General features: G+C 44.0%; 1 protein-coding gene and 1 long non-coding RNA gene across 3 annotated transcripts in view; one reads left to right on the top strand and one right to left on the bottom strand.

Moving 5' to 3' along the window:
• LOC310896778 overlaps positions 1–199 on the bottom strand; it is a 20,110-nt gene extending 19,911 nt beyond the window's left edge. The window contains exon 1 of the long non-coding RNA XR_014581834.1: positions 71–199. This is a non-coding gene — a long non-coding RNA (uncharacterized lncRNA). The remainder of the gene's footprint in view (positions 1–70) is intronic.
• The window catches only part of TRIB2 (tribbles pseudokinase 2), a 22,000-nt gene extending 488 nt beyond the window's left edge, over positions 1–21,512 (top strand). Inside the window, exons 1-4 of one of the 2 annotated variants that reach the window (XM_083829535.1) lie at positions 141–282; positions 1,114–1,524; positions 5,504–5,796; positions 19,134–21,512. In XM_083829535.1, the coding sequence (XP_083685661.1) occupies positions 1,255–1,524; positions 5,504–5,796; positions 19,134–19,602 (1,032 nt within the window). In that variant the 5' untranslated portion in view covers positions 141–282; positions 1,114–1,254 and the 3' untranslated portion in view covers positions 19,603–21,512. Of the gene's footprint in view, positions 1–140; positions 283–1,113; positions 1,525–5,503; positions 5,797–19,133 lie in introns of those variants that run through there. The other variant, XM_083829536.1, reaches the window with a different exon arrangement.

Below are 21,512 nucleotides of genomic sequence, written 5' to 3'. Positions count from 1 at the left end.
GTGCGAGCAGCCCCCCCCCGGCTCGGCACGGCTCAGCCCGGCACAGCCGTGCCGCGGAAGGACGCCTCACCTTGTTTACCCTGAGAGCGGCGGGCGGCCGGGGCGGGCCGGGGCGGGCCGGGGCGGAGCGGAGCGCGGTGGGCGGCGGTGCCGGGCCGGGCCGTGCCGGGCCGGGGCGGGCGGCGGTGCCGGGGCAGTACAGTCAGCCTGCGCGCTGGGCACCGTGCGGGCGTGCGGCGGCGGCCGGCAGCGAGGCACGGAGGCAGCCAGCGTCCCCGCCACGTAAGTAGCTATTAATACGCCGGGAGATGGAAGCCGGGGGGGCGACGATGCCCTGCTGAAAGGGGAGCGACGCGGCCATCCCTTCGCCTCTCCCCCTTGAGAGAAAAAAAAAAAAATAAATACAATCTGATTTTTTTTTTTGATTTAATTTTTTTAAGCGTCTTTCTGTGCACCTTTGTCCCCCGCAGTGAGAAGCCGGCCCCCTTCTCGCAGCGCTGCTTTATTTATTTATTTTTTTTCCTTTTCTTTGTGTTTCTTTTCTCCATTCAGCCCCCAGCCCCAAATCCCTCCGTGCGCTTGGGATTCGCCTCCCCTCTCCGGGGGTCGCACTTTTTCCCCCCCTCTCCCGCAGCAGCCGCGCCGCCGGCAGCCGGATCCCTTTCGCCGCCGGGCGCGCAGCACCCGCGCATCTTGCGCGGCTGGGCCCGCAGGGGGGGGCGGCCCCGCGGAGCCTCCCGCCGCTCCGTGCGCTCTTTTGTCGGCCGGCCCGCTCCAAGTTCAGCGCTCGCTCCCTCGCTATTTTCGCGGGGCATTTTCCCAGCGGCGGCGTTCCCACGCCATCTACAGCCCGGCGGCGGCAGCAGCGCTGCTCAGCCTCGCAGTAGGAGAAAAGGAGGAAAAAATAAAAAAAAACCCCCCCCCCCCCCCCCCCCCCCCCCCCCTTACTTGCGCGCAGCGCTTTTACCTAACCCTTTATCCCCCCTGCTAAGCGGGAGAGGCGGCCGAAAGGCGGCCGCCCCCCAGCCCCGAGCCCGGCCCCGCACCGCTCCGCGCCCGGCCGCCGGCGGGGAACAAAGGGCCGCGGGCTGAGCGCTCTCTCCCTGTGCCCAGGACGCGGCGCTGAGGCTGGGCGCCCGCCGCCGCTCCCGCCCCCCTCGCCGGCACACAAAGGCAGCCGCAGCTGGACGGGCGAGGGACCGCGCTCCACGCCAGGGCTCCGGTGCAGCGTCTCGGCTGGTTTTCTCCATACTCATGAACATACAAAGGTCAACCCCTATCACGATAGCACGATATGGGAGACCGCGGAATAAAACCCAGGATTTTGAGGAGCTCTCGTCCATACGGTCCATCGAGCCAAGCCAGAGTTTTAGCCCGAATCTAGGCTCGCCGAGCCCGCCGGAGACCCCGAACTTGTCGCATTGCGTTTCTTGCATCGGGAAATACTTATTGTTGGAGCCTCTCGAGGGAGACCACGTTTTCCGAGCCGTCCATCTGCACAGCGGCGAGGAGCTGGTTTGCAAGGTAATCCCTCTCCTCCTCCTCCTCTGCCGGGCTTAGCCTGCTGCCGCGGGTTCGTTTCCTGGGGCTTTAAAGGAGGTCGGGGGGTTCGGTTATTGACCAGCTTTAAAAAAGAACAGACGGAGGGGAGGCAGGATTAAAGGCGCATCCTGTAACTTTTCCCTCTCTCCAGACAATGGCCACGTTATAGCGGTGGCCGGGAGCCAGTTCTGCCTCTTACCCCGGGGATATTGTTCTGGAAAGAGCCGTCCTTTAAGTAGGTCTAAAAGGGAGTTTCAGGGCAGGAGAAAACCTCGTCTTCCCCACTCTCACTTTTCAAAATGGAGTAGGGAATCCCCAGCTAATTTTAAGGTGTTGGGACCTGCCGGCTTCCTCGATTTTTTTGCCCCTCTCCCTTGTTCTGCGAGTTGGGGTATGGGGGAGGATGCGGAAGGGGGGGGAGGTTGCAATCAGCTTTGTCTTAAAAGTGATTTAAAAAATCCACATCGAATTAAGCAGCCTGAGCTCCCTCACCGTGGAGGTTGTTTGCAAACAGCATCCTCCCCCATTGCACAACTCAGCAAGAACAAAACCTGCACACCTACGGTTTTCAGAAGAGCAGACAAAATAGCTATCCCACTCTTTGTAGCCTGTCTGCTTTGCTGAGCCTCCTCCCAGTTTGCTCCTACTATTCAAAGGTGAGCAGTGGGAGAAAGAAACCCCCATGCGTGCACGCCTGTCGAGGGATGTTCTCCTTTCGGGCTGAGGGAATATTTTCCTTTGTTCCTAAATTGCGATTCTCATTGTCTGTAGCGAGTCAGACTTATGCCAGGCAAACCGAGGCAGTACCCAGTAGTAGTTTTTATAACTACGTAGCACATTGCAACCTTGCAACACCCGCTGCAGTGTTTGCATTGTTCCTGAAATATGGAATTGTGCCATGTAGCTATCTTGAGCAAGCGTCTCGTGTCGAACTAACTGCAAAACTGAAAAGTAGATGTGTTGTAGCTTTTTCACATTCCAGGGATTAATGGTAGTATTGCTGACGGTTTCATACTTCTGTACTTGATTCATAAGAAGTTATGGACTAGCTTGTAGCAGGGAAGTGAAAATAATTGCTCCTGTTTGCTATTTGTGAAGGCTGGAGTTCAGAGGGCAATTTAAATGTGCTCATTGATTGAGTTATAAAACCTGATGTTAAGGCAACCTAGGACTTCGTGTGATTATTCAGGGGAAAAAAAGGGCCCGTGACTTTGCAAAGGACTAATATTGCATGCTGAAGTGAATGCTTTGTTACTAAACTGAAACAGAACATGAGAATTTCTAGAATGAAAGCCCTGCTCGGTGCAGCAGTACAGTACTGCACTCTAGGACATTGGCATCTTTTCATGAAATAAACAGATCCCACAAAGCTGCTGCTCTGTGTGAAATTATAGGTGAACTTGCATAACAAGTAGTAAAGTGGAGGCTCTGCTCGTCTTTGTTTCCTGTTTGCTTTGCAGGATTAAGGTAGTGTTTTGATAACAGTATGAGCAGCATGACTGCAGCTCACAAAGGGTGGACTTGATTTTTTTTTTTTTTTTCTCCTCCCTTTAAGCCGTATGTTTTTAAGCCGATCCTGACATTTGAATAGTGTCAGTTTTTCCATATGTGCAAGGCACTACCTCTAGCTGGGCTCCAAAATATGATCTTAGCTTGAATTGCCAGCTCGTGAATACGCATTTGTCAGCCCTGAACTCAATTTAATGCATTCTTTAAAATGCCTGCAGTATCATGACTAGTATTTGTCAAGTAGCCTTCCGGCTAAGAGACCTGCTATCTGGTATCTTATTGAAGATGCTCTTAGAGATTGCTTGCACAAACATTGGTTTGGATAGCAGACACATACTGATGATTCTCAAGATTCATTTGGCTGCGCCCACTGACTGTACAGATGCCGTTATTTGCTTCGAGGCTCTGTGGCATCCAAACAATGGTAACTTCTCACTTCCAATTTCCAGCAAGAACTAAATCAAACTGCAGCTTATTGGACATTTGCTGAATTGAGGCCAGGGATCTTACATGCTGGGATACAAAGAAGCTCTTTATAAAAGGTATTCTAGGCTGTAGCAGTGTGATAGTACTTCCTCTCTCCCCACTTGCAAGCATAGTGCTGATATATATCCAGACCTACTTACCTAACAGCCCCAGAACCACAAAATATAACTAATTTATGTCAGGATAATCTGGTTAGAAGAGAATTCTGGAAAGGCTTTTTTTTTTTTTTCACGTGAGGGTTTGAGCTACATGAATGTTCCTGCTTAAATTTTATTTTACAGCAGCCGCTTTGTAGTAGAGCCATTCACTTGCAATGTAGTAGTTTTGAGATCCAAATGTCAATGAATTCTCCTCTGGACTGAATTACACACCACGGATTTTAGCAACACCCCCTCCCCACCCCAGTTCTGCTTCCCTGGCTCACCATGTCACCAGAATGGCTCAGTGTTAATCTACCGTCCTGTAAAATGCGTTGGATCTGTTTGGCAGCCTGCCTTTAAGGTTGTTTTTGCCTGTGCTGGAGTACAGCAGCACAGGTATGGGGTGGGGGGAAGGAGCTGTGTGAGGAGGGGGTGTCCCAGTTTTGTGGGTTTGGGGTCCTTTTCAGGGGAAGGAGTTAATGATTGCGCTCTGAAGTGTTAAAAGGCTTAGGTTTTGAAGCCTCAGGTAAATTTGAATTGAACTGCATCTCTGATGCTCAGCTTTCAATGCTTTATAAAGTTTCAAAGAAAGCAAGGAGGTTTGCTTCTTGGAGAGGACACAAATACCCACTACTGGAATATAAAAAAGAAAAACAATTGCACTTTAAACCAGTAGGTTTGATACCTTTACCAGTTCTTTTTTTTTTTTTTTGTTCAATTAGAACGAGACGTGACCACCTTAAATTCTTTTTACCAAAGTAACAAAACACCAGAGAGTGAGTTATATATTGATAGAATTTTTATGCTGGTGGAAATGCTAATTGCTTTGTGTTACATCTGGAGCAGGTATAACTGAAAATAACCATCACTCCCATCAATACTTGGCTTATATTCTCCTTCAGCACACTGACTTCTGTTCTTGTTAATGAAGTCTTTCTTCTTTGTGTAGTATGGGCATTTCTCAATTGACTCAAATACTGATTCATTCGTCATCACTAGATTATAGTAACTTTTTATATTTGGGTTTCCCAGCAGCCTTTTTAATTCCTACAGCTCATTCATAAGATCAGTGATAACATACTATTAAAGGGACACTTCGCTTTTAATGGAGCACTTGACTGAAAGGCAGAGACTTTGGGGTGGTTTTGTCTTTGCCTTTTGAAGGGTGTTTGTCTGCGCTCCAACAGGCAGGGCTATTTCCCCCGTTGTCCTTCTGATCTTATAAACAGCCATTGTAAAACTGAGACTTTGAAAGTGAAAGTGACTTTGCTGTTCGTGGGAGATGAAAGCAATGCAGGAAGTAAATGTGAGTGGTGACGGATGGTATTTTAAACCAGAAAATCCTGAAAGCTTTAATGGGTTAATAAAAATCAAGAGAGAGGCATGTGGATCAGGGTGGATTTAATTTGACAGCTTCTCTCAACACAAAGCTACTGGTCGTGTTCTCTATGAGTTTATTTGGATGCAAAATAGAAGATAAACAAGCTTCCTTCCAAGAACCGCCTCTGCATGTCATTGGTCTTTACAGCTTAATTCAGATTACATTCTAAATTTGATCAGCTGTTTGCTAATGAAACTGTTCTTGCTACAAGTTCTGAAGACTAGCCTTTTCCATCAAGGCTACGTGTATCTGTTGTGTAGGGTTGTACAGTCTGTTTTGTCTCGTCCTCTGTGCCGTGAGCCTCTGACATCCTGTTTACATCGGTACAGCTTCAGCAGCAGCATAAACTGTACTCAGAGGTGGTGCTGTTAACAGAATTAGATATGTCCTAACTTCACTGTCCTTCATAGTGCTAACCCTGGCTTTACTGTCCTTGTTCCTGCAGGTGTTTGATATTGGCTGCTACCAGGAGTTATTAGCACCATGTTTTTGTCTGCCTGCGCATAAAAATATCAACCAAATTACTGAAATAATTCTTGGGGAGACAAAAGCGTATGTGTTCTTTGAAAGGAGCTATGGGGACATGCATTCGTTTGTTCGTACCTGCAAGAAGCTTAAAGAAGAAGAGGCAGCCAAACTCTTCTATCAAATAGCTTCCGCTGTTGCACACTGCCATGATGGTGGACTGGTACTGCGAGATCTCAAGCTGCGAAAGTTTATTTTCAAGGATGAAGAAAGGTAAGAGCCTCCCTGACGTTACAGGTGGGGGGAGCCTGAGGTCAGATTCAGAGTCGCAGGATGCTGTGCTCTTTGTGGTCACCATACTGTTCGTTTGTGGTACACAAGGTGTTTCACTTTCTTTACTTACCTCTGCAACCTGATCATGGGATGGATGTGCCATTTTACCTTCTGGCTTAGGAGTAAAGTAAGTATAGAGTGCTGTTTTTATCTGTGTCTGGCCTCTGCATCTCCACCCAGAGGAGCACCCTCATTCCAGAGGAGGAGAAGTCTCCTGTGGGAAGGCTCTGTGTAGATGTATTTGTGTTAGCAGAGCTCCTACACCAGACAACTGGTGTTTAAAGAGGGAAGGAGTAAAAGATCTGGTGTATTAAAGAGGGCTGGGGACTGAAATGGCTCATACCAGTGAGGAGACATGAAGAGGAAGAACAGCCAAGCGGTTAATGCTGACGTAGGTTGGAGGCAAGGGCCACCAGTGCTTTGAAGGACCACTTTGAGAACAGCTTCTTGCTTCCAGTGCTGGAAGAGTCTGGAGGCTGCTCCTAAGAGTATTATGTGGTCAGGAGTCATACTAAGACTAAAACTGCCTTGCTGTTGGTGTGTACCTGCTTTTAGTATCAACTGTTGTGGTGCTTGGGAAACTACCTCTTTTTTTTTTGGTGGTGGTTTTATTTGTATCTCCTCCTTGCACGCTCTCCTCGCTCAATAATTGGCTGGTAAATGATTTGTGGAAGGAGGTGGAAGACAGGGAGTGAAGTAGTGTGGTATACACTTTAGGTATACACTGTTGAAGTGCTATTTCGGATGCTGAACCATAGCTATAGCGTTGAACCTGTGGAAACTTCATGTCTCTTTCCTTGTGGTTACCGGTTTTCATTAATTATGTTACATCATGTATTTGCTTGCAACTTCCACATAAACCACCAGAGTAATGAACGCTGCCAGAGTAATGTCAGGCTTTCACAGAGGAATTTAAATTGGAAGATGGCAGTCGGAAGAAAAAATTAAATGGGGACAGAGCCTGCCTTTATGCTTCTTCATGTCTTGGTAGAGGATGGGGAGGTGTTTTTTCCTTACTGGTTCTATCCTATGAATTGTTTGAAAGCTTGGTCAAACTGTTGCAGAGTGAACCGTTCTGGAAATCTTCATTAAAAATAGCCAATGCGTATCAATTCCATTTGGGGCTGTTTGCAGGGTTATAAGCAAAAACAGAGGCAAATAGGTTTCCTGCAGGCACAGTAAGACCATGATCTGAGAATGACAGAAAACTAATAGACACTTCAGTCATTAAAGAGAGGTTCCTAACCTTAAAATAAAAATGGCAACATCTATCCTATTTAAATATTCTTTATTTAACCTAATAAAAGCCAAATTTTCCAAAATGAACTTCTTTTAATCTTTTTACAGGCAGTAAAGTAAAAGGCATCTCTTCACTTCTCAATTCAGTTCAGGCAATTCACAGCTATTCCCTGTTTTTCTACTGTAGCCCCAATATAAATGATTACGGTTTCCTCCTCTTCTAATAAGAAAGTCTAAAATGAAACAAATTTAATGTCCATTAAGAGAGAAATTCAAAGCAGATATATGTAAACTAAACATTCACAACTTTTATCCTGAGTTTAATAATTAAACATCGTTATGACATCTTTGATGTAGATAACAAGGAAACCTGTGTCAAGTAGGTGGGGTTGTTTTGTGTTATAGCTGATCATGTCCTAACATTAAAGTGAATTTTTCCTGGCCTTTTACATAAACTTGTGTGGTTTTGTATGAAGGACAGGGCTGGAATTACCTTTCTACTCTGAGCAAAATGAGCTCAGAGCAATGTAGTGGGAGCGGACGCAGGCCGTGCCGAATACTTTTGAACTCCTACCCTGCTGCTTACTAGGAACTAAATGCAACACACGGCACGAGGCCAAATCCTGCAGCCACCCAAGAAGAGTGGTGCGTACTATAACAGCAGTGTTTGCGTTCATGAATGTTTTTAACATAACTGGTCTACAAAATCACAGTTACTCACTTTTGAACAGTCTCTTCTAATTATCCACTAATTAATTTTAAAGATCAAATACGACTTGCTGGTTATTTTTAAGATAACTGTAATGTGGTTTTCTTCTGGATGTGTTGTTGACTTGTAAATATAGAGGTATTGCAATGCTTTCTCCACTAAATAAACGGAGATGCAGTGAGATTAAATAGCAGGAGATGGAAATAGAACCAAACAGCGACTGGCTTTTTCACATGCTCTGATCATCAGACTGTAATCAGTCATCACTTTCAGTCTGCTGCTATATTTAGGCTGAAAAATCTTCCCGGTCCTTCCGGGTTCATGGAGGTTTTTGTGCTTTGCTCACACCCATCTGAACTGGTGTTTCGGTGAGCCTGCCGGCAATGCCCGCACACTGAGCAGCCTTGTATTCAGAAACTGCCGCCTGTGGGAGTGCCTGTGGTATGGGTGCTTCAAAATCCGCTGATGCTTGATACCTGCAGTGATACAGGGAGGAAGAAAAAAGGTGAAAATGATGTTTTAAGAAATGTCTGTGAACTCTACACCTGTTCCTCAGAGGAGGCCTTTTTCAGTAGTTCTTTTCCTATTTCTTCAAGCCTTTAGTACCTACTGATTTGAAACTTTCTCTTATTAAACACTCACAACTTTTATTTTAGGAAAATAGATAGGAAATCCAGCATGCAGGCAACATGTGAATGGAAACTTTTTTTTTTTAAGTAAGATTTGTCTGCCCTTAGCTATGGACTGCCAGACTGACTGCAAGAGCCAGAGAGAATATGAAGGATACGTGGAGGCAGTTCCATTTGTCTAAAAAAGAAAATCAATCAAAGCATTTCTTAGCACATATTCCTTCCACTGATCCTAATGCTACCCTGGTAGTTGAATATGAAGTCAGAGCTCGTGTAGTTTTGCAGACAAGTACATACGGCGTGAGAACTCTTCCCACCTTGTTCTTTTTATCTAAACTACAGATGGAATTTGCAAAGATTCAAGATCTTGATCTAGTGTCAGGAGTGCTCTTTGCTCCTGCTGATGTCACTGCGAAGAATGCATGTTATTTGAATGTTGCAAATTGCAGTGCCCTTGCGATATCGGTAATGAACCAGGAAGCAAGGAGGTAGAAAAAAAAATGTTGGAGGCTGCTGGTGCTGAGCATTTTATAGGGGTCCCAATCTTACTAGCAGTGTTTTCTTGATGTGCTAAATCAAAGCTAGACTGTGATGGTGTGTTACATCTTGCTATTGCGTGTATGTAAATACATCGGCACTTGAAATGAAAAATTCCATAGTATGGAAACAGAACAATTAATCTGTGTTTCAGGGTGCTTTATCTTATAGCTTCCTTTAATCCTGAACTGCAGAAATTTTGAAGATTGCATTCCATGAGAATGATGTGTACTGTTGGCAAGCACCTTAGGTCTTTTATGTTTTATTTTTGTTTGTTTCATATAAAGGAAGATTGGGGGGTGTTGTTTTGGTGGGGTGGAAGAAGAGGGATTGTGTTTGTGTTTTTGTTTTTTTTTGTTTTTATTTGTAAACTATATGTGAAATAGGCAGAGTATTGAAATTTCATAGTTAAGCTTAAACCTGCAACTGATCTTGATGAAGCAGAACTTCTAAGACATTACCGCATGGCTGGAAATGTTTTGTAAGACTGGGTTAGCAAGCAGCAGCACATCCATTAAATGAGGGCAGTGACTTTCAGATTACTGAACACATGGAAAACGCTTATTTGCCATGCTGAATCTCACCAGACTTTTTAAATTGCTTACAGGATTCTTGACTATTTAAAAATCGGACTATTTAAAAACTTCTAAATAAAATTTGAATCCAAGATATTGGAGATGAGCTAAGATAAAACATGCTTTTGTACATTTTCTATTTCCATGCATGGTGGTCACTTTTTCTCATCCTGGATATTAAGGTCAGCGTTGCTGCTGATCTTTGTGGTACTCTTCCTTTTGATTATTTTTGTTCTGTTCCTGTTACTCTATTTATTTTTTTTTCCTTTTTTACAGCCTGCCTTCATAGTAGGCCTTTGGGCAAAGCAACTCTGCCCTTCTGGTGTCCCATAATGATGTTGCAGAATGGGCAGGACTTTTTTTTGGTTGTGCTAAAAATAGCACAATCCACAGCATAGCTAATAAAGCAATTCATCAGTGTGATATATAGCAGATGCTTTGAGAGAGAGCCACCTCAAAGATCTCAGAATTAAATCAAGCATTTCTGTGGTGGTTGTTCCAATGGCTTTCTTAATACATGAACATTTCTGCTGTCAGGGAATTATTAATTTCTGTAGTGTGTTTTTAAGCCTTTAATTATATTAAAATATTAGCTGTCATAATATTTGAAGCTTAAAGACCTTGTACATTCATCATAGTTGTTGAGGGGAAAATTAAAATAATTTTGGTATTTAGATATCATAATTTCCCTGTATTCCTTGAGTAAATATGAGAAATGGTAGGCAGGTGGGATTCAATAAAAGTAAATATCATTTGACACCTTCTGCTGTGCACCAGGGGAATGCAGCCAGTACAATCCACCAACTTAGAAAGCTTGTTGACACAGACATAACATATTTATTTGGTGCTCTTAGAATTGTTTTATCCTTTTTTCCCTTCTAGAACTTCTCAGCTTTGGATGGTGCTTTAAGGTGACCTAGTTATGTTGTTTGCAATCCTAGTGATACAAACCTGATCCCACAAAGAAACACAGAATACATGTGCTCACCATTGTCCAAGTAGGCATTTCATTTTCTTATAGTTAGCAGTAAATTTCTTCCCCTTCAGTTGTCAAATTGTAATGCAGTCAGCTCATTTTTCCCCTGGTGTTAGAACTAGTTGTTTTACTTACAATTCGGTAGAGAACAGGTAAGTTAATGTCCTGGTCCTGGTCTTCGAATACCAAAAGAATTATAAATAAAGTCAGTCTTCATCTGTTTTGTTATTTAAGTACTTTACCTTACCCTGAAAGGAGAGGAAAGGTGCCACAGGACCAAATAAGCATTGCTTCAGTGGAAAATTATAGGTCAAATTTCAAACTAAAAATTACTATTATTTTGCCTCTTACTAGAATATGGTAAGGAAAGCAAATTCCATTACAGGCAGAAAATCTCTGCTGTCAGACTTCAGATAGAGGATGGAGCAGTTAGACAATTGTCCCCTACAGAAAGGTTTGTGCTCCTTGTTGCCTTCAAGGGGTTTGCTTGCAAATCTCCTGATTTCTGGCAGTCTGGGGATCAGCACGCTGTGGGTTTTGTTGCATTTGTGTCCCCCTTCCTGGTGGGGTGCAGGAGGCCATCTGTAGATGTTGATCATCACGCCAGCCCTCTGAAGTGCGTAAATCTCCTCCTGAGGGCATGCGGAGTCATAGAGGTTAAGTACTGTGCACAAGGTCATAAATGAAAGCAAAAGCCAGGGAATAGTTGGATGCTGGCTGGTTCTGGGGTAAGGACTGAGCTCCAAGTGGATCTTGGAACCAAGTCTCTTCGAGGTCCTTCGGTGCGACCACGAGTGGTGAGAGTGTTTGGGGTAGCATCTCTAGAGTTTGCAGCAGGTTTTACCCTCTGACTGCACTATTTTTTTGGTATTTGACTTGTAGCTGAATACCTAACTTTTTTTCTTCCTTCTGTGAAGGGTGGTGTGGGGATGCAGTCATGCAGTGGGCATGGAGTTGGAGAGAAGCACTGCTTGGGGGTTTGCCTTTACCCTGGGCTGCAGGTTGCCTTCATGTGATGCTCAGCCTCCCCTGTCACAATCGCTGGCTAGCCTTCCTCGCTATGTCCGTAGCTGGTTTGTGTTAGCAAACTCCCGAATCACTTCTTACGACAGCTCAGCATTTTGTTTGGATTTGGACCCGTTGCATTCTGGTCACCAGCTTTCTGGCAGGCTCTTTGCAGGGGTTGTCACGTTTCTCCCCATCACTGGACTGCACACTGGCTTTCTGGACTCCTTTGCATCTTTCCAAAAGGCACCTCTGGATGAGTGCTGCATTACACGTTGGCTGTGTCTCCAGATGCAGTTGGCATGGTTGGGTGCCCATCATGAGACACCTGTCACAGGATTGCTCTCTCTGAGGGCAGGCACTCTGCAGTCCTTGGAAACAGATGTCTCTTGAGACATTTTGCACCGAGAGTTCACCAGCTTGCTGTTTTGAAGACTTAAAAACCTCCATCCAGAGACTCAGTGCAGGATACTCCATGTCCATTTTTGAGCTAAGGCTGAGGAAGTTTGCAGGCATCTGAGCTGGCAGTGAGCTGGCTAGGGGCAGCTGCCATGGACTGCCACGGTGAAATTCTCCTGCATTTTCTTTTTAATTGTCCTTATTATCACACCGTGAAATTACTTCGGGCTAGGGAGACAGAGGAAAGGAGGAGACCATAAACAGGAGCCAACCTGGGGCATGCTTAGTCTTAAGCACCTGCTTTTTAGTAACGTATACGGCTTGGAGACAGGCTACAGACATCTCAGCGGTGGTTTGCAAGTCATCTTGTAAAATAATGGATCTGCTGTGTCATAGAGGTGCTGGGCACCCACTGCAGGCTTAGAAAATCTAGGACTTTTCTGGCAACATGCAGTTCCATTCACAAAATATTTTTTGTCTCCTTTCCCTGTGGAGCTTTATCATGTGAACAGACCTAAAAAAGATGGTGAACGTGGCATAGAGCTGACAGCAGAGCCTTTTAAAACTGACCTTTCATGTGATCTAAAAAGATAAAAGCGAGGTGAAGTAGCTGCCGTGAGCCAGATGCTTATCATATAATGGCCTCCTTGAAGGGTTGTAACTGAGCCCTTCTATGAAAGGGTCTGCATTGGACTTCAGAGCCCTCACCCCATCATACGCACACACACATTGCTCCCTTCTTGCCTGCTTTTTTGGGAGTGTGTTGTCACTCTAGGCAATAAGGGTGTGGAAGGAGCTAAGTGCATGGCATGCAGGACAGGCTGTTCCCAGCAATCCTGTCCGAGTGCTGTAGGGCAGAGGTCTCGGGGAGCCCCAGCCCTACCTGGAGGGGTGTGAGCAGGTGGTCTGCTTTTTTTTTTTTTTTTTAGTGTAAACCAGCCAAAAATGAGTTACAAGCCCTAAGTTGCTGGATCCTGCATGTCAGCAAGGGGATGTGGGGCAGGATAGGATCTCGTCGGAGGAAGGGTGGGTGGGGATATGTAATTTTCAGAGGCTTCCTCATTCTGCGGAAGTACCAGTGAGGGAATCTTCCCTTAGGAACCAGGTTCATCCTGTAAAACCTTGACTGCCTGCGCGTCCCAGTTGCCTTTTGAAACATATCCTTGAGCCTGTTTCATCATGCAAGAGACGGTTTGTCTGACAGCCTCCGTGCAGGTTTTTTCACTGGAGCTGCGTAGGATGCTGTGTGGTGAACTCCCAGGCTGCGTGCCGTTACGCGCTGGAAGGGATCTTAACAGTGAAAGGAGCAGGATTTGAATTGATGGCATAACATTTCCCCTCTGATCCTGCATGCCTCGCTGCCCCGGGAGAAGATCGGGTAGTTCTGAGTTCAGGACAAGTCTTTCTACCAAGCTACAAATCATCCGCATGGGATTTCATTAGCTGCCTTCCCCATCTCACCGGCTGCATGAAGGCAGCATGCTTCTGCATTATTTAGGAGAGATTCCCTTAGTTAAAATAATCAATTAGCAAAAGAGAACTGTTTCCAGCGTCGAGCTTCCCCCCCTTTTTTTTTTCCTGCCTGATGGCATAATTGCATTCATGCTCATCTTGTCTTTGTGATGGGGTGCTAGCAACTGACCTTGATTAAATGACCTGTAAATTATTGGCCACACAGGAGCAATCCCTGATCTCTTGGGCAGTAACGAGTTCCTGCTGATGGCTTGAGTGCTTCCACCCAGGGAAAGGCTTTTCTGGCCTCAGTCAGGGCAATGTTGAAATATGAGAGCGTGGCATAGGTGCCTTTGTATTTTATGGGTAGGCTAATTTAGGGGGGATTGCTGTGAGGCACCTCTCCTGTTCAGAAGTTGCCATTATATATTTGCCCGCAGCTGTATCAGTAAAATGGCAATCTGGATGGCAATTCCAATTCGGATGACAGTTGTTTTCTGATCTCTGGAGGCACGTGGCTGCTGTATAGAATCTGTAAATCTGGATCATCTCATTTTGACCCAACTTGAATAGCAAGTGGGTGGCGTGCCTGAAGGCTCTGAAGCAGGATGCCTCCTTCCAAAGCAGCTGATCTGGCCGTCGTCTCAGGGATGCTGCTGGACTAATACTGTGGGTTCGGTCTGCAGTTTTTGTTCCCAAAATGGTAACAGTGGCTTAGCTGTGGTTCAGGTGCTATTTTCCATCAAATGGCTTTGAGGACAAACTAGAAGCAACTGCTTTCATTGATTCAGGCATGGGCTCCTTTACTACTGTTTATTCAGTGCAGTGGAGATATTTTCCTCTGAAACACTCAGACTTTCAGTCAGCATTTCTGCTTTAAATGTTCCATCTTTTTATATATATTTTCCCCTCTGCCTCATGAGCTTAGAGGCTTCTGAATAATTCCACTGATTCTGGTATGGAAATTGTGTTTGCTTTTGGAGAATAAGAGTGGAGCAAGCGTGAATGCCGGGTTCTTACAGTCCTGGCTTCAGTGTCAAAAGGCAGGAGAGTAATTTGCCAGTAACCCCTGAGCTGTGCAGGGAGAAATAATGTGAATCACCCTGGAAAAAAAAAAAAAGTGTAGGATGTGCAACAAAGCCGTCCGCCAGAAACGGGTGCTAACTCAGGAGGCTGCATTGAAGAATCTTCTGGAAGACGTTTAATTGATTAGGTTTTGTTACATTACTGAAGAGCAAAGTCTGAATGTAGTCAAGTAATGAATGGCATATTGATAAGAAATTCAGAGTGGTATTGTTTTTCATGGGTTTCCCTGACGGTTTCTATGGGGACAAAGACGCATTTCCCGTCTGAGTGCTGCTGCTGCCCTCTGATTGCACTTCTGTGGTTTCATTCACCAGTAATGGGAAAGCATTCATAGGCAGAATAGCTTCCCCTTTTTAAATAGCCATGATTCAGGGTTGTATTTTTTTTTTAATGCATTAGACTAATGCAGTGTTTTATCAATGATCTGATAGATGCATAATGCTCTTTTTCCAAGTGCTTATTCAGGGTCTGCATTAAAACTTGAAATTATGTACTGTAATTACGTAAGCCTTGACAAAAGTCTTTGTTGCCCTACAGTATGTGTACAAAGTGATTCTCATCCGGCTTTGGCAGTAGCTTACATTTCAACTTCAGGGATTAATTTTGTTGCAACCATTTGAATGGTCGACCTCAAATGCTGATGCTTTTGGAAAACTTTTTTCTCTTGTGGGGGTCCTTTAGCTGACTGATGCGAGTTAATTATGTAGAGAATGAGAGTTTTTTTTTTAGAAATGTGACTCTTAAGAAGGAGACTGATTTTTTTTTTGTGCTTTCTTTGCTCCGTGATGGGAAGTGCTTCAAAGCCGACTGATTTCACATTTCAGCATTTGGTTTTGAGTCTGTCCCCTGCCTGCCAAGTGCAGAATTCAGGGTTGTCTGTTTGCGCTGCAGTTGGATGCACTTTCCAGCCTCTGCTGCAGAGGTTCTGTGTTCTCAGAAACTACTTGCAGTTTTGATTGTCTGTTTGTTGTTGTTGGCTTTTATTCTTTTTCCTGGTATTTTATTTCAGTGCTTCCTCTGAGAGAGGAGGTAGAAAGGAAGATTGCTTCTCATCCAGGGTGTCTGTGCATTTATTTCTCTGTATTTAGATCCTTTCTTTCTTTTCAGAACAACAGGAAAGGTCTCAGACTTGCAGAAAACCCAGCTCTCTTAGGCAATGCTTGAAATATGGAGAAATGGGAAGCCAACCAGAACTGGAATCCAGGGATACCTGTGTCTTGCAGAGATGCTGTGCACTGGGAAATAGCAACTCCTAAGCCAGGCTGCTCCTTCCTTCTCAATTGCCTAAAAAACCATGAAATGACTGTAAAAAAGGGGAGTGACACTTAGAGTTCAAAATGGCATGCTGCTCAATTGCTCTGTGATTGCAGACTGTGTGCTGTATGCACTGCCGAGGTGTGTGCAGTCACCTGTCTCTTAGGAAGAGAGGCTGGGTTGGGTCTCCCCTGGCTCAGGGACATGGTAAGGAGCCCAGGAGAGCTCAGCCAGGGCCTTCAGCAGCAAAAGCTCATGAGTGCTTCTGTGCACAGGGCTGTGATGTGCTCCCCTGGTGTCCTTGCTCTGCTCACAGGAGGCCTGCGTGGTCACCTTCTGTGGAGCAACCCAACTCTCCAAAAAAATGAGAACATCCCAGTTGCTTTTGGTGGTAATTGGGAAGGGGGTGGTGTGAAGAGTCTTGCTGGGGCTGTGTTACATGGCAGGTAGGAGCTCAGGAGATACAGGACTATGGTTTGTGAGGAAGGCCATGGGCACTTGAGTGGGTCTCCAGTGCTCATACCCCTGCTGGAGCACAGCCTGGTGAAGGAGCTGATTCCCAGCTTTTTACCTCAAACACAAGGGTGTTGTACTAGCTGAAGGTTTGGGGGCTGGCAAGAAGGGAGGAGGAGAGATGAAGGTTGTTTTTTTGTTTGATTTGGGACCTTTTGTTTCCTCAAAGCCTGTCAACTCAGCAGGATGAAAAACCTGGTTGAGTGTTTGCTTCATTTGGCTGCAGATTATGGAGGAGCAGGCAGATAAGGGCCAGCTGTTGTTCCATTTGCTTGCTTAAACAAAACCCGACGTAGCATGCGCGGAGGGCTGCTGGCTGCAGAATGCAGCACCTTGCATGAAAATTAAGGCAGGGATATGGCCTTTTGTGTTCTGTGTCTGGTTTACTAGCAAGAAATGATTTCTCCTCTTGAAGAAAATTACTTCCAAGCTTTTTTTTTTTTTTAAACACACATTGCAATCCACTCCTTCTACTTTTGTGTTGCATCCATTACAGAAAATTTGAGATTTGGGAAACAAAATAATTTTCTTTAATACACAAGCTGCTGAATGAACTGTTTCTTTAAGTTTTTTTGGCAATGATTGGAAACGTAAAACAGGATAGGAGAGTAAGGAGCATTTCCCTGCACTGTTGACACTTGGATAGCAAGAGAGTGTGTGTGTGGGTGAATTCCCTCCTGCAAGTTATTTATAAATAGCATACCCTGCCCTGTTCCCTGTGCGCGATCTGCTGCTGGTAGCAGGAGTGAGTCGATGCTTTCCTGGCTGGCAGTTCAGTGACTTAATGCACGTTTGAGTAACTGGCCTCCCTGCTTTATTGCCACACATGCTTTTCTATGGAAAAACTGAGGTGGGCAGTGCAGATGGAACCACAAGCCTCTGCCTTCCATTTCCTCCTCTCTGTTCCCTGTCCTCCTAGAGGTGTTTTTTCACTCTACCCATTTCTCCTTGCTGTTCTTCCTATGCTGGGCAGGTGTGGGAACATGATAGGGCTGAGCATGATGGAAGGACCCTTCTCCTCAGTACTTTCTCATTTTGGAGCCTCTGAGCTGTGCACAGAGGGAAATTGCTGTGGTCTTGATAATTGCAGTTAGTTTCTCCTTACAGCCAGCTTCCTGTGTGAGGTATTGCTGCTATAGGGTATTGTTTGAGTGCTGACGAGCAGTTGTCCATCCCCAGAATTGCTGTTAGGCTGGCAATGGGTAATTAATCGGGAAGCAGGTGTGTTGCGCAAACCCCATCAGCATCCGCACTGGAGGAGAAAACACTGGCCTGTTTAATGTGAGAAGGAGCTGCCTGGACACACTGTGCTTGGGAGCCAGGTATCCTGCATTCTGTATTTATGACTTCCTGATTCAAGGCATGTTGCCAAAGGGGCTTTCACCTCTGCTAGTAAACGTCTCTAGCTGTTGAAAAGGTCCAAGTGTCATTATGAGAGTTTATGGCACAGTTGCCTCTGGAGTACTCCATGGAGTAAAATGCTCTTCTGTTGGTTCAAAGAAGATAGCACTGAGCTGCCCTGGAACCAAGTCTCAGCCAAAGCTGGCCCAGCTGTCTTTTGCAACTTAAGCCTGAGCAATGTTGTCTTCAGTAAACATTTAAGAAACAGGGCTCTCCTTGTCTGTTTTAATGCCTATTAAACGATGTGCTTTAGTCAAGAGATGCGAGTTCTGCTTTCTGGGATGAAGTTCAGGCATTGCCTGTGAATGTCTGTGGTATGGGAGTATGGCCACGACACAGGGCTGGGAGTGATCATACAGACCCATGAGGTTGAGGAAAGAGGACAGAAATGCCCTCAGTTGAGCTTCTATCCAGATGCACTGGACGAATCCTATTGTGTTGTACCCATTCTGCTCTTAGAGCCAGCTATTGCTGGCATATTGTCTAAAGGATAATTGGTAATCCTTTTGGATGCCTTTAAAAGGGACAGATTTTAAAATATAGTTATAGACGCTTGCAGTCCAAATTAAGAGGAAAGAAAGGTTATGTAAAACTCGTGCTATGACAAGCAACTTTGGTGTTTTTTTCTGCTCCTGTGTGATACTATAATGAAAGAAAATCCTTTTGCAGAGATAATTACTTCAGCACAATGACAAGTTCACAACACTTTGCAAGCAAAAGGAGTGTGCAATCTAGATAAAGCATCCATGTCATCCCCCTGCAAGCCCTTTGCTATCCTCTCCATTAATTTCAATGTGAGAAGCTCTTCTGGTTTGGCTGGGTAGATTAGCTCATCTCTGCATTCAGCTCACCTGATCTCCCTTACCCAAAGATCTCTTTAGGGAGACTGAAATCTGTCAAACTTGCTCTTGAATACTGGAATAAAGAAAAATGTTGGTTGGTCAGAGGATGATTTAGGGTCAGAGTGACAATTTTTATTCACGTCGAACTTTGTTGAAATACAGGTGCGAGTAACTGTTCACCAGTGTGAAAGTGTCAAAATAACATTGTCTAGTTAGGGCTAGACGTGGATTTGAACATGAGTCCTACATCATATGATTGGAGTGCAGATAACAAATAATCTTGAGGCTTGTGTCTCCTTTTGGAAGTCATGTTTACAGAAACATTACTAAACACATGAATACAGCAGTTACTTTTACCATTTTATAAGACCTTACCAGTTTATTTACTGGACAGGTGTAATTGAAATCTTGTAGCTGCATGTATGGCAATATTCCCTATATGTCTTTTTAACTGGTATAGAAGAGACAATATCAATTACCTGTAATAATAAGTACTGTGAGTGGAAATCTAAACTGTTGCAGTTCTGCGGTTGTTGAATTTTGTAGAATACTTTTATTACAATTGCAATTGTGTAATTGTAACAGCCTGAAATATGTGTGTTTTGATGTTTACTTACCTTGTGTGTTTTTTTCTTTGCCTTTTTTTTTTTTTGCCTGCAGGACTAGAGTGAAATTGGAAAGCCTAGAAGATGCTTATATTTTAAGAGGAAATGATGACTCTCTTTCTGATAAGCATGGATGCCCGGCATATGTGAGTCCAGAGATCTTGAACACAAATGGCAGCTACTCTGGCAAAGCAGCGGACGTATGGAGTCTAGGTGTCATGCTTTACACCATGCTAGTTGGACGCTATCCTTTCCATGACATTGAGCCTAGTTCCCTCTTCAGCAAGATCCGGCGTGGGCAATTTAACATTCCAGAAACTCTATCCCCCAAGGCAAAATGCCTCATACGTAGCATACTGCGTCGGGAGCCATCAGAAAGGCTGACTTCACAGGAAATTCTGGACCATCCATGGTTTTCTACAGATTTTAATGTATCGAATTCAGGATATGGTGCTAAGGAAGTATCAGATCAGCTGGTGCCTGATGTCAACATGGAAGAAGATTTGGACCCATTCTTTAATTGAGCACAAAGACTGGTGTTCAGAAGGTACACAACCTGGAGATGGACACATGAAGGAGCCCTTCCTGACGGTGTTAAATCACATCCTGCATCAGCCTAGCTTGGTAGCAAAAGACACTTGGAGGTCCTCGGATTGAGAAGGAACCTCCACAAGGAGCTAATATAACAAATGTAGCATGGGGACAGATTGGGGGGGTGGGGGGGAGCTTGCTATCAGGTTAGATTGATTTGGAGGAGAAAAGGCAGCATGGAGCAATTGTAGCTTCTCACCTTTTTGGAGCCAAGGAGACTGCACATGCCAATTCTGGTGCAGCTGTATCACTCCTGTTTCTGTTCCATTAAAAAATAGTGGTAACTCACAACAAATAAAAACTTTTTGCCTCAGCTCACATCTTGGCATCGCACTGTTAGATATTTAACTTCAGCCATTATTCAGGGAAAGTACAATTGGCTAACTTTTTTTTAATCGGATGTCTAATAATTAATGGGATTAATTTAAGAAAAAAATTAGGTGCACAAAGACGGACATGAAAAGTGGGTGCTAAAAACAAACAAAATTTCAGTTCATGTCTCTTGATAGCTATTTTCAACTCATTTCTTCTAAATAAACTACTTAATATTCTTGTCAGGAAATGACATTTTAATGCTTTGTTCCCTTAAGGGGAAGTAACTGTCATTTAACAAGCTGTTCTGTTTTGTGTCAAATGGTTTGTTGCAGGAAGCTATTATAACTCAAACTTCCAGATGCATTACTGCTATAATAGGAGAGGGAAAAAAAAAAAAAGAAGAAAACTATGTAACTTTCTTTTTTTTTTTTTTTAAAGATATGAGATACTGGCTTCCATATCTGCCATGCTGCACGTATATGACTAGAGAGGGCAGAAGGCCCTTAATCATGTCTTTATCTGAGAACCGATCTCTTCTTTACCTGACTGGCCCACGTGTAAATAGAGGGCTCTTTATTATTGAAGAAGAGTATTGTGAGTTTTTTTTTTTTCTTTGAATTCCTCTCAACTTGGGAAAAGAATTGTTTGGGTTTGATTTTTGTTTATGTCCAGAATAAGAAATAAGAGGGTATTAATAAGCTGAACATTTATATTACAGATATTCCTCTTGAAACATACACAGTAATATGCACCTTTTGTATTGTCAAGACTTATTCTATTTATTGAAGAAAATGTCACAGTAGTGATGTATTAAGCCAGTACTTCAATTACGGGTTGACTTGGGATGACATGTTACATGCTGTAGTTAACACACTTCTTTTCTGTTCAGGTATTTCTGTCCCTAAATAACTTTTTATTTAGCTTTTTTTTTTTTCTAGATAGCTTTATTTGATTTAGACTGGCAAATGTTTTTATTACTGCTTTTATATTGCTGTATGATATTGAAATCTCTTGGCATAAATATTTGTGTTTCCAGTACCTCAGTTGTTCTGATATTACTGCCTGTATACGTTTTGTGAAGTGGTCATGTTTTTTGGGTAGGTACATGTGGACTCTGTAGTATGTAAATGTTACTTGAATTTGTGCTTAATTATAGTATGTGGCATGTGCGTACAGCTACTTGGCATTTGACGTATGGATGCTATTTGCCTGCCTTGCAGGAAAGTTATGGTCCCACTCTCAAGAGGATGTTTCACAGTTCTTTATCAAGAGACAAAGCTAGCTGCAGCTGACCTGCCTTGGTTCTATTTTGGTAACTAAGAATATAAAGGAGTAATGTTTTTACACTCTGAAGATGGTGCTGTGTCAAGAAGGACTTTTTTTTTTTTATTTTATAAGTACCTTATAGGAGGAAAGATTGGTGATGTGCATGGTGGGGTTTTACTGCCTCTGGTGCTTTGTCATGTATTTGGTTTAATGTTTTTGTCCTAATCTCTTCAATAAATAAAATTGTGCATATTTAACTAAA

This window comes from Anser anser, assembly GCF_964211835.1.
Source record: "Anser anser genome assembly, chromosome: 3".
In the NCBI taxonomy this organism is placed as follows: domain Eukaryota; kingdom Metazoa; phylum Chordata; class Aves; order Anseriformes; family Anatidae; genus Anser; species Anser anser.
Note: the sequence above shows the minus strand (reverse complement) of the source record. Positions and strands in the feature narration are given on the sequence as shown.